This window comes from Micromys minutus (genome assembly GCF_963924665.1).
Source record: "Micromys minutus genome assembly, chromosome: 2".
NCBI classification, from domain to species: domain Eukaryota; kingdom Metazoa; phylum Chordata; class Mammalia; order Rodentia; family Muridae; genus Micromys; species Micromys minutus.
This window is the reverse complement of record NC_137971.1, coordinates 78,105,319-78,118,817: the sequence shown is the minus strand read 5'-3', so window position 1 is coordinate 78,118,817 and position 13,499 is coordinate 78,105,319. Positions and strand designations below refer to the sequence as shown.

The 13,499-nt window shown below is 44.6% G+C and overlaps 1 protein-coding gene across 2 annotated transcripts in view; it reads left to right on the top strand.

The window, feature by feature from the left end:
* Positions 1 to 13,499, top strand: part of TMC5 (transmembrane channel like 5) — a gene marked incomplete at both ends in the record, with an annotated part of 49,471 nt that overhangs the window by 15,327 nt on the left and 20,645 nt on the right. For both annotated transcript variants that reach the window (XM_080913596.1, XM_080913597.1), the window contains 5 exons: positions 1,550 to 1,798; positions 4,753 to 4,904; positions 9,045 to 9,189; positions 9,517 to 9,672; positions 12,554 to 12,705. In XM_080913596.1, coding sequence (XP_080769722.1) covers positions 1,550 to 1,798; positions 4,753 to 4,904; positions 9,045 to 9,189; positions 9,517 to 9,672; positions 12,554 to 12,705 — 854 coding nt within the window. The remainder of the gene's footprint in view (positions 1 to 1,549; positions 1,799 to 4,752; positions 4,905 to 9,044; positions 9,190 to 9,516; positions 9,673 to 12,553; positions 12,706 to 13,499) is intronic.

Sequence of the window (13,499 nt, the reverse complement as noted above, 5' to 3'; positions counted from 1 at the left end):
CAGCAACCCTTAACTGCCATGTGTGTGATTCCCTCCCCCAGCAGCTGTTAAGTGCCTACATATCTTATGGGAGAAGCCAGGGCATTGAGTCCTTGCTCCTGTCTACCACAAAAAAATGAATGTGTCCAATCTTGCACAGATCCCCTGAATGCCCACAGCTGCTGAGAGAGTTCAGGGGTGCAAAGGCAATGTCACAGCCAGAGTCTGGCATCCGCCACTTTCCTCCTTCCTCCCTTCTTCCTTCTTGCTTCCTACTGCCTCCCTTCCTTCCTTTCTGTCCTCATTCGGTCCCCCTTCCTTTCTCACTCTCTTAGTGCTGGGGATTGAGCCAAGGTCAATGCTAAACATTCACTCTACTCTTTTAGCCCTTGAGGTCTTCTTTCTAGATCTCTATAAAATACATATTAGGCTATTGTGAGCTATGGTCATCCTACCTTGAAACACCAGCACACATTCCTTCTTTACCCCAGCCCCTCTCAGTCCTTCCTTCCCTCAATTCTTCCCTGCCTTTAGTAACCACGATTCTACATTCTTCCACATATGAGAGGGTACATGCAGTATGTGTCTTTGTGTGTCTGGATTATTTTATTTTGCATAACATCCTCTAGTTCTATCCTCATTTTGGCAAATGATAAGGTTTCATTCTCTGTAGCTCACACACACACACACACACACACACACACACACACACACACACACACTGAGGACAGCTAGGTTAATTCTATATCTTAGCTCTTGCATATATATGAAGGAACTTCACTGGTAAGCTGCTCTCATTTCCTTTCATTATATTCTATGCTTGGTTGCTTTTTATTTGTATTATGATAATAAAGCACCATAACCAAAAAGCAATTTGGGGAGGAAGAATTTATTTGACTTATGCTTCTGAGATCACAGTCCATGGTGAAGGGACTTTGGGGCAGGAACTCAAAGCAGGAACCTAGAAGCAGGAACTGAAGCAGAAGGCATGAAGGAGTGCTGCTTACTGGTTTGCTTCTCTTGCTTGCTCAGCCTGCTTTCTTATACAGCTCAGGACCACCTGCCCAGGAGTAACACAGCACACAGTGAGCTGTCCTCTCCACTATAATTATTCAAAAAAATGCCCCCACAGATTTGGCTATGGTCAATCTGATGGAGTTAGTTCCTTGAGAGGCTGCATCATTTGGTAGTTTAATGTTTATTCTTTTCTGGGGCTTATTCATGTGGGTAAATGGGATGAGCCGAGCAAGAATGTGACAGTGGTAAGACCAAGGGTCAGGGGTGAAAAAGGGTTAGAGGCAAGGGAAGCCAACATTGAAACTGTACAAGTCAATATGGGATAAGAGTAAAAAGGTTGGAATGGGAAGGTAGGGTATTAGTGAGCATTCTGGCCATGTAGAACAACATGGGAGGTGTTAGTAGGGTACATGAGAGAGTCATTGTGAGCATGAATGAAGCTTGAAGCTGCTGACTGGGACCAGGGCTCTTGGAGCAGGGCTGTCTGACTATTACAATGCCCACTCAGGAGCCACTTGTTTAGTGAGAATCAGGCTTTGTCACTCCACCCTAGGCTTACCGAAGAACCAAGAGCAGCCTTTCAGAGCTCCTCAATTACATCAGCTTGTGGCAGAAGAGATTCAAGGTCATCGGAGGCAAGTTTGGAACCAGCGTCCTGTCCTACTTCAGCTTCCTGAGGTGGCTTTTGAAGTTCAACATCTTCTCCTTCATCATGAACTTCAGCTTCATCATCATCCCACAGTTCACCGTGGGTGAGAAGAACGCCCTCCAGTTCACTGGCTTGGAGTTTTTCACAGGGGCGGTAAGTTCTCTGCTGTCCACTCAAGTTCACCATGATGAAAGGTCATGCCTCGGGCTTACTCAGACCTCTCATTCCGCCTGATGGAGAAATGGTTGGTTCTCCCTCAAGTGCTGAGTGCATGACATGGTCCAGTAAAACACCCAGAGGACAAGAACCAGCGTTACAGGTTGTTTTAGGCTCACACCACTTCTCTGCCCATGTAAACCACCTGTGCATTCTTACAAAAGATGAGTGTTTCTTACAGAATGTCTACTATATGTTTCCTTTCCCTTAGCATTCTGCAGTGGACACATCGGGTCCGAAATCTGTTTTTTCTCCTTCCTTTATTTCTACCAATACAATCAATTCTCTTCTGGAAAATTCCCACCACAGAGTAAAATTAAGGAAAGTTCATTTTTGCTTTTTCTTTTCTCTATTCTCCAAGCTGGGATGTATCTCTTAAAGTATTTTTAACATTTTTATTTGTGGTGAGTGTGTGCGTGCGTGTGTGTGTGTGTGTGTGTGTGTGTGTGTGTTCACATGTGTATGATCTGGTGACTAGAGAAGAAACAAGTGTTCTTCCCTATCACCTCCCCCACCTTATTCCCTTAAGACAAGGACTTCTACTGAACCTGGAGCTTGCTGGTTAGAAGGCTATGCTGGATGTCTAATAACCTCCCTGCCTCTGCCTACCAGTGCTCATATTACAGTTACACACAGCCATGGCTGGCTTTGTATGTGGGTGCTGGGTATCCTAACCCAGATCCCCATGTTTGTATAGCAAGGGTCAGCCACCTTCCCCAGTCGTAGACACACATTTTAAAAACATATTTTGGGTTTAGAACGGTGGGACTCAAAGTTTGGTTGAAGTTTCCTAGGAAAGAGACCTAAATATTTTAAAAATAACGTCCTAAAGTTGGATCCCCTAGAGTTACAGGTCGTTGTGAGCTGCCCAAATGTAGGTGCTGGGAACTGAACTCAGGTTCTCTAGGAAAGCAGCAAATGCTCTTAACTGACAAGTTATCTCTTCATTCCTGGAAGTTTATTCTTAATTTTGTTAGACATGACAATGGTGATGTGATCATAGGAATGGATTTTTCATTTTCAGAGTTGCATGTTAGATGATTTCAGAGTAACATGATCTGATTCTGAAAATGTTTGCTTTTGATTCCTTTTCAGTCATTGCTCATGCACACACACATACTTGTACATACACATATACACATACATATAGACACACACACACACATATACATGCATTGGCATGCATACACACATACACACACATACAGACACCTACACACATATACACATGCACATACACAACACATTCATACACATGCACAACACATGTACAGATACACACATATGGCGACACACACATACATACACATACATGCATATATACACATACATAGACACATACATACACATACACACAGAATACACAAACACACACACATGTGCACACGTGCACACGTGCACAGTTCTAGTTCATAGAAATGGAAGGCAGGTTCCTTGGGATATAGTTTTAGCAACCCTGCTCTACAGACTCTCAAGGGCAGACACTTCTTCAATGCCAGCTTACAGGGTAGAGGTTAAATGCTTCAACGGGCAGCTGTGTTGATACACTCTGACTAACGCTAAGAAGAACATGTGTTTATAAAGTTCCTCAAGATGCATGGCAAAACAACAAAACAAAACTCTTTTATGTGTTTTATTTTTTATCATGCAGAGAAACCAAAGCTCAGACTTTGCACATTCCAAGCAAGCACTGTGCAGACAAGCAACACAACCAACCCCCTCCGTTATTTGAATGAATCATTCCCCTGTGTTTGTTTGTTTATTTACCTAGAATCTATCATTTATCTACTTATTGATCGATTGCTGGGCTGATGCTTATATGTGGAGAGAAATCAGTCTACAAAGATACAACATTTTCCCCTTATCACAACAAGTGGTGCCTGCTAACATGCAGGCAGTAATGATGCCCTGCCTTCTGGAATTCTCTGATCCCTTCTTTGTGTTTGCTCTGTCAGGTCAACACACTGAGTAGATGGCAGAGGTTGAGGATGTCTGACCACCTGGCTCTCAAAATGCTTGGCTTGATCCCCAAGTTCAGGTGCTCACTGTGGGGTTCCTCAACTGTAAAAATCACCTTGGCTTGAAATCCTCTCCAACTTTAGGACGTTATTTTTAAAATATTTAGGTCTCTTTCCTAGGAAACTTCAACCAAACTTTGAGTCCCACCGTTCTAAACCCAAAATATGTTTTTAAAATGTGTGTCCGGGACTGGGGCAGGTGGCTGACCCTTGCTATACAAACATGGGGATCTGGGTTAGGATACCCAGCACCCACATACAAAGCCAGCCATGGCTGTGTGTAACTGTAATATGAGCACTGGTAGGCAGAGGCAGGGAGGTTATTAGACATCCAGCATAGCCTTCTAACCAGCAAGCTCCAGGTTCAGTAGAAGTCCTTGTCTTAAGGGAATAAGGTGGGGGAGGTCATAGGGAAGAACACTTGTTTCTCCTCTGGTCACCAGTGTACCTATGCACTTACACTATGCCCATGTAGCACACACAGGCATGTGTGCACGCACATAGTCACAAGCAATAAAATTTAAAAATTGTATCTATAAGCATGTCAGCCGTTCTAGCCTTCGTCATTATTCCCCAGTTACACTCTGTAATACCTATGTACCGAGCATTCATGTTGTATTAGGTGTGTCATCTCAGGATGATCTAGAACCTGGAAGGGTGGGCACAGGTCCTGTGTGGACACTAGGCTGCTGCGTGCAAGGGACTTGAACATCTGCAGGTTGTGGATTCTTCAGCAGACCCAGAGATGGTCTCCTTAGATGCCAAGAAGTGACCATGAATGTGTGAATAGCTGCAGACAGGGACCTGCAAAACAGCCATTCACCTTTCTCAAAGAAATTCACTTAACCTGGACCTCTTTCCTATTCCCATCAGGGTTATTTTAGGGACACGGTGATGTACTATGGGTTTTACACCAACTCTACAATCCGGCATAGGATGGGAGGAGCATCCTACAACATGCAGCTGGCCTACATCTTCACAATAGGAGCCTGCCTGGTCATCTGTTTCTTCAGTCTACTCTTCAGGTAGAGATTCTGACCTGATTCTATTTTATTAGAATAAATAAAGCTCATTTTATTTGTGTGGGTGCACACACATGCATTATTTTATTTGTATGTGCATATATGTACACATTTCTGGGGGTCAGAAGATTTGTCCACATTTGAGGATAGAAGAAAACTTTGGGTGTTTTCTGTACCTCAAAGACTTTCTATCTTTTTTTTTCAAGATTTATTTATTTATTATATATATATAAGTACACTGTAGCTGTCTTCAGACACACCAGAGGAGGGCATCAGGTCTCATTACAGATGGTTGTGAGCCACCATGTTGTTGCTGGGAGTTGAACTTAGGACCTTTGGAAGAGAAGTCAGTGTTCTTAACCACTGAGCCATCTCTCCAGTCCACTTTTTAGCTTTCTACCTTATTTTTCTGTTTGTTTTGTGTTTAATAGGGTCTCTCTTGGGCTTGGAACCTGCCACGCAGACATACCTGGCTGTCCCTTGAGCTTCAGGGAGCCATGAGTCCTTGCTTTCCCAGTGCTGGGATTATAAGTGTGCACTACCATACACAGATTACTTTTTCATGGATTCTGAGAATTGAACTCGTCCTTGTTCTTGAGTGACAAATACTTTACCAACTGAGCTGTGTCCCCAGCCTCTAAGGCTCATCTTAGATTTAGGCAAACTCCAAGAAACTGCAACAAAAATCCAAGAAGCTGGGCTAGTGGTGCATAGCTGTCATCCTAACACTTGAGATGGTGAGGAAGGAGGATTGTGAGTTCAAGGCCAGCCTGGGGATATATAGTGAGACCTTGTCTCTAAATGAAAGCTGGCCTAGATTACAGCCTCTCAGCAGTGGTGACTTCCTACTGCCATCTGTGCACTCCTTGGCTTACAATGCAGAACAAAAGAGGAATAGAAAAAGGGAGGTGCTCATGTGCCTTTGAGGAATTAAGGTTTAAGTCTAAAACGAGATGAGATGGCCAAGCAATTTGCACAGGCTAGGCAAAGTGGAGGGACAGTCAGCAGAGAGGGGATCCGGGTGGAAAGTGAGCCCAGGAGTGTGCCAGCCTCTGTATTCATTTGCAGAGGCCCCTGGCATGGATGATTAAGGCAACAGAAATCTGTCTTCTCACAGGTTTGGAGGCTGGTAGTTCTGGATGAAAGTGCTAGCAAGGTTGGTTTCTCCTGAGGAAACCTCTTTTTGGCTTATTGAAGGTTATCACTGGGGCTGGAGAGATGGCTCAGTGGTTAAGAACACTGACTGCTCTTCCAGAGGGCCTGAGTTCAAATCACATGGTGGCTCACAACCATTTGTAATGAGATCTGATACCCTCTTCTGGTATCTGAAGATGTATTTAAATAAAATAAATATTTTTAAAAGGTTATCACTATAGCTTGGATCTAGGATTAGAGAGGTGTGGTCTAATGGGTGATCTTCAAGTCATTGAGGGCCTGCCCTCGGAGGGAATTGTGGAGCTCTGATCTCTTCTGCTCTTAGTTTTCCACTTCCTGCCCATGAGCTGGGCAGATTTCTTCAGTACTCTTCTGCCTGTCATGATGTGTTATTATGGGTCCAGAGCAGCAAGGCCAACTAGACTTTGACGGAAGTCTCTAAATCTGAACAAAAGGAAACCTCTCTGAATAAGCTGTCTTAGGTATATGTGTTACAGTGGAGGAAAGCAAAACTTTTCTCTGTGTAAGCTGATTTCCTTAGGTATATGTGTTATAGTGACGGAAAGCTATATAGGGCAGCCACCTTTCCCTGTCTTCACTGTGTCCTTCACTGTATCTGTCTGGTTCTAAATACTCTCCTCCTCTTAACCCACTTTCTTCCTCCTATCTCCTCTCTCCTTTCTCTTTCTCCTTCTCCTCTTCCTCTTCCCCCTCTCCTTCCTCCTCCCATTTTCTTTTGCAGTTTTGGAGAGGAGCTTTATCCTAGGACTAATTTATTCTAGTAAGAGTGGCAACATCTTTAATTAGAACCCACCCTGAAGTCTTTATTTTATTTTAACTATCTTGTTTTTAAAGGCCTTGTCTCCAAATGCAGTCATATATTGATGTCCCAGGGTTTACAGCTTTCACATCTGAATTTGGGAGACTCATAATTCAGCTCATATAACCTCCCTGCCAGCATCATTGTCCAAAGGGAAAAAAAATGGGACTTCATTAAAACTTGTCAAACTAGAACATACTCTTCGGCTGTCACCCAGTGGCAATGCATCATGGGAGGGAGTGTTGGTTTCACTTCACATTGACATTGTTCTTATCTGTATATGCCAATGGACTTCCGGTCTGAGGCACCTCATAATGTCACAACAGAGGCTAACAAATGCCTCCTGCCATGGCTCTTGTGGCTTTCTGACTGACGTCTTCCCTAGGATTTTCATTTCTTGACTCCTAGAACCTATGGGTATATTATTTTGTGTGGTGTTCATCTCCATCACTGACAAAACTGTTGCCACACACAACTCAAGAGTTCATGTTTGTGGTCACTTGGATCCACAGTTCCTGGGCCAGGATGAGGAAAAGCAGTTGGTGGAGATACAAGCTGCTTACTTCTCCAAAGCCAGGGAGCAGAGAGCTCCGCACTGTAGCTAAGAAGCAGAGAGCTCCATGGTGCTCAGCTTCCTTCCCCCTATCTTTGTCTCATCTGGGCTCCTCCTACATTCCTGTAAAGGTAAATATTAAACAATGGCAAATGGTTCCAGGCACCACGCTAGGCTATCTCTCGATACTCTGTGTCTCTGGCAGCAGCCACCCTCTTGCAATCTCTGCTGTGGACTCTGCTCACATTCCCAGCATCCACACCCTGTGGTTACTGTCACAATTCCCAGTAACTGAGCAAAATCGAAACTCTTGAAGCTTGTAATTTATCAATCAGATTTATATCAGTAAATTCTCACTCCACACAATAAACTCGGGCCAATTGACATTGATATAAACTGCCCATCTAGATAGGACAAATTGTTCTGTAATAATCCATCCTTGATAAGATATTCATAACTACCTGTGGCTATTTAAAGCCACACAGGGGTGGGTCATCCTCCTTATCCTCCATCATCTCCCTTTCTCCTATTTCCCAGTCTCTCAAAAACTGTACTTTTTCACTGTCCAATCACAGGCCTTGTTTTATCCTGTACCTACCCCCACACCGACATATAGACATCAACCACACATTCCCACCTTCATGGCAGTCCTATTGTCTTTATTTAAACATTTTCATAGATACCAAAGAGTGATTTCGTAATATAGGCATCTGTTAGTCTAATCAAGTTGGCAAAGGTTAACCATAACGTAATGCAAATGGGCTCTGGCCAGGGTTTCTTCAAGAAAACCTTTGTAAGTTTTGAGGCCAGCCTGATCTACATACATAGTGAGTTTTAAGCTAGCTTAGGCTACATAGGGATGTCTTGTCTCAAAAATAAATCAGCACACGAACCCCACAAATGCTGATTAAGGATCTTAAACATGGGGAAGGGTGTCTTGAATTATCCAAATGGGTCCAATAGAAACACAGGCATGTAGAAACCAGAGGACAACCCTTGGTTTCTTCTTAGATGTTGTCCATCTTCTTTGAGACAGGATTTTCCACTAGCCTGTAGCTAGACTGGCTGGTCTGTGAGGTTCAGGGATAGACCTGGAACTGTCTCCTCAGATCTGGGATTATGAGCACAAGCTTCCACACTTTGCATTTTCACTTTGGCTCTGGGAATTCAAACTCAGGTCCTTACGTTTGCACAGCAAGAATTTTGCTCTTTAAATCATGTCTCTAGACTCCTCTAAACTTCTGACCCCAGAAATGTGAGATTATGGTATATTAAGCTCGATGATATTTTTTGTTGTTGTTGTAGTAATGTGGATGATACTCTCATAATATCTGAAATGTGATACTTTTATTATCCCCATCATATAGATGTGGAAACTGAGGCTCAGGACACTTAATGGGGCAAAGAATCCCCTATTGGCAGAATTCAGGTTTAAAGGTTATGCCTGTTTCTTCCTGTCTCCTGTACAGCATTGTACTAGTAATTTCCCTTTCTTTGAGGGAAGAGTTTGGACTGCTCGTGTTGCCTTTCATTATCAGTGAGTGAGTGTCTCATCCCTGCATACCTCATCATCTTCATAATAATGCTTAGATATTTTGGTTTCTATTTCCCCTAGTATGGCCAAGTACTTCCGGAACAACTTCATCAACCCCCACATATACTCCAGAGGGATTGCTAAGCTCATCTTTTGCTGGGACTTCACTGTCACTCATGAAAAAGCTGTAAAGCTAAAACAGAAGAATCTGAGCACAGAGATCAGGGTAAGTCCCAGACTCCAGAGTCCTCTCCGCAAAGTCCTCTTCCTCCAGCCTTCCTCAGCCCTGCATGTCTATAGCTTTTTTCCTCTTCCCTTCCCTGCTTCCTGCTTTTCTTTCCCTTTCCCATTTCCCTTTCTCTTTCCTTTTGAGATAGGGTTTCTGCCAGGCTGAGATGTGTGCATCTTTAATCCCAACACCTTAGGAGGCAGGGGCAGGTGGATCTCTGTGAGTTCCAGGCCAGGGGAGGGGTAAGGGGTGTTCATGTGTATCGCAAGCTGACCTGGAATTTAAGATCCTCCTTCCTCAGACTCCCTGGTCTGGCACTTGCAGGAGAACCTGTCTGAGATCCGTCAGGAGAACGACAGACTCACACTCAACCAGCAGCTGACCCGATTCTCTGTTCACATAGCCGCCTGGCTCGTCTCTACTGGAGTGACGGCAGCCTGCTGTGGGGCTGTATACTACTTGGCTGAGTATAACTCTGAGGTAACCCAAGGGTCAGAGCAGAGAGAGTTTAGCAGGACTGGGGGGTTGTTGGGCAGATGTAGAGCAGAGGCCTCGAGCTGGGGGCCCTGTGCAGCAGCTGCACCCATGGAGCCTTGCTTCAAACTGCAGAACCACGTCTCTTTTAATGGCTGGCTCTACACTTAGGAGTCCCTGTGGTGTAATGCACATCACAGGGCAAAGTGCACTAGGCTCCTGTGGAGATGGGACTTTGGCAGAGAGTGGGATCAAGTCCTCAATTCTGTTTTTGTTTTTGTTTGTTTGTCTTGATTTTCTTCTGCGTTGTTTGAGACAAAGTCTTGTTATACAGTAGATAGCAGCCTTAAAGCCCTCATCCTCCTGCCTCAGCCAGATTATAGATGCTCAGCATTCTTTGTTTCTGTCCCTATGCCCCCACGACACCTGACAGAGTAGATAGTCTGTAAGTCTAACAGATGGGTGAACTTCCTGAGTGACTTAATCTTCCTTGGCCCCAGTGTTTCTCCCTTGGTTTAAACACAATGGGTATGGGATTATGCAATCCTGAAGGGTCTACATTTGCCATATTAAAGTCTGATTTGAAAGAGGGAAAACTGAGTTACGGTTCTTAGAGGCCCGCCTTTGGCCACTCTGGGGTGAAAGCTGTGGTCGAGCTTTGCCTCCCATATCTACCCTGAAGTATAGGGCTGCTACTGAGAAACTCAGAAGTACTGAGCCTAGGCACCTGCTCTGCGCTGAGCTGGATCAGCTGTTGGCATAACCCTGGTGACTGTCAGTCAGTGGTGACCACAGCTTTCTGTGGCTGAGCTTGGCCTTATTGCATCTCGCTGAACTCCAGTGAGTCTGTGGCTTGAGAGATGCTCCTATGGCTCAGAGATGCCAGGTACCCAGGTCCCCCCTCCACTGATGAGTATGGGGTAGAAATGCAGCATTAGGACCTAATTTCCTCAGTGATCTGACAGAAGCAGTGCCAAGGAGGAAGGATGTAACTTGGCTCACAGTTTTAGGGGATACCAGTCCATCTTGGAGGAAAGACATAATGGCTGGGCATGCCTAGCATAGGTGGGAATGGATAGGCCCTCTTGATAGCTCAGGAGGGAGAGAATGTGAAAGGCACCAGAAGCTGGATTTTGACCTTCCAAGGGTGGCCCCCTGTAATGTATTAATAGGTGGGGACCAAGAACACGCATGCACGCACACACACACACACACACACACACACACACACACACACACATACAAACACACACACCTCTAATGTTATATCCTACCTGTGATATGAAGTTTCCAAAGAATTACTAAGAGGTGAGAGATGCTTTAACACCTCTATAAGTGGATACGGATTGGGTCTGGCTCAAGAGAAAGAGACTGAAACACGGGCCACCAAACACACCCACAGTAATCACTCCAACGAATATGCCTAGCAGAGAGCTCTCTCTGCCTATATATGAGCCAACCACCAGGTGACTATATCCTCATGTAAAGGCACTGCATGGGCAAGCCTCCTTCCCAGTTCAGATCTTAGCAAACAGGAAGTCTGGTAAATCTGCCTCAGACTGTACAAGAGTAGCAGGAACAGTCAGCCCTGAAGTCATATACATACACGTAGCATTATACAGCCTGAGCAGGTTAAATCTATATATTTGTAAACATATATGCATATGATATATGTGTAACAAAAATTAAAAAAAAAAAAAAACCTGGGGCTAGAGAGATGGCTCAGTGGTTAAGAGCACTGACTGTTCTTCCAAAGGTCCTGAGTTCAATTTCCAGCACCCACATGGTGGCTCACAGCCATCTGTAATGAGATCTGATACTTGCTTCTGGCATGTCTGAAGACAGCTGCAGTGTACGTGAATAAATCTTTTCTTTTAAAAAAGAAAAAGAAAACCCCCGTAAATCTGAAAGAGAGAAAGGATGGCCAAACATACACAGTGAGATACGTCTCCACCCCACACCAATCGAATAGTAATAATGAGAACTTGGCAACAGTAATCAGAGGGTAGCAGGGAAATCCCACGCTGTTTAGTTTCCTTGCCTCGTGGCTAAAACTAATTCTGTTTCCGCAGCAAGGGAACTCTCTATCATAGCTCAGGGTATCCTGGTGAGGAGAGCCAAGAGTCAGCAGAGCTAGGTCACTGTTCTAGTTCTGCTCTATTGGCATGAAATGGTCTAAATAAGACCAACTTATAAAGGAAAGGACTTACATGGCTTATACTTCCAGGTCATAATCCATCACTGAGGGTGGCTGAGGGAACCATTGGTAAACAGTTTGTGACTCCCTTGCAGGCTCATGCTTAGCTAGCTTTTTTTAAAAAAAATATTTTTAAAAATTATTTTATGTATATGAGTACACTGTCACTGTCTTCAGAAACACTGGAAGAGGGCATCAGATTCCTTTACAGATGGTTCTGAGCCACCATGTGGTTGCAGGGAATTGAACTCAGGACCTCTGGAAGAGCAGTCAGTGCTCTTAACCACTGAGCCATCTCTCCAGACCCTTAACTAGCTTCTTTATGCAGCCCAGGAACACCTGTCTAAGGATGGTGCTGCCTACACTGAGCTTGGCCCTCCTGCACCAATTAACAGGGCAGTATCCTACACACACGCCCATAAGCCAGACGAATCTAGGCAATTCCCCACTTGCGGTTCCTCCTTGGCACTAGACTCTAGGTTGTATTGGGTTGATAAGAAAAACTAACTGGCGCACTGCTCTGATCTTGTGCTTCCTTGCTGGGTGACCCTTGGAAAACATATTTACCTCTCTGAGACTCAGTATGCCTCAGAGGAGCCGTGTGTGGGATTCTCTACTTCAGACCCTCTGAGTGTGTGGAGAGGGTTCCTAGCTCTGTGGACCTCTCAGGCTTATCTCCCAACCCCGCAGTTCCTGAAGACACACAGGGACCCTGGAGCAGTATTGTTACTGCCCTTTGTTGTGTCCTGCATCAACCTGACTGTGCCTCGTTTCTACTCCATGTTCCGACTCGTGGAGAGGTATGAGATCCCGAGACAGGAAGTCTACGTCCTCTTGATCCGGTAGGTGTGTTAGTCCTGGTTTTAGCTCATTTCCCGGAGCTAGAAGGAGTGCCCTTCAATTATCAGAGTTGTGTTCCTGAAGGAAGGCATTCCAGGAACAATGTGTCATATGATGGGTTAACCACTACCTTGTTGGGTTTTATTGCTGTGATGAAACGTCATGGCCAAGAACAAGTGGAGAGGAAAGGGTTTATTGGGCTTTCACTTCTACATTGCATTTCATCACTGAAGGAAGTTAGGACAGGGACTCAAACAGGGCTGACCCAGGGATTAACCTAACTCTCAAGCACTGTATAGGGGTCCTTTTTTTTTTTTAATTTATTTACTTATTTATATGAGTACACTGTAGCTGTCTTCAGACACACCAGAAGAGGGCATCAGATCCCATTACAGATGGTTGTGAACCACCATGTAGTTGCTGGGAATTGAACTCAGGACCTCTGGGAGAGCAGTCAGTGCTCTTCACCACTGAGCCATCTCTCCAGCCCCTGTATAGGGGTTCTGACTAAGTAATCCTGGTACCCACTGCTTCATGCAGAAGAAAGCATATTTTTGTAATTCATCCATCAAAATAGAAGGGAGGATGTTCTTGGACACTCACTGGCTCAAAGCTAGCCATCCTTGGTGATACCCATTTGTATGTAAAGAGATGTGTTTGATGAACAATGACCAAAGCTGCCCAGTTTCTGTCGGTCCTTGCAGTCTCTTCCTAGCTGATCCTCTTGCTACCTCCTGCCTCTGACCGTGGATCTTCAGTGTCCTCACTAACCATCTTTAGAGTCCTTCCTCCCTGT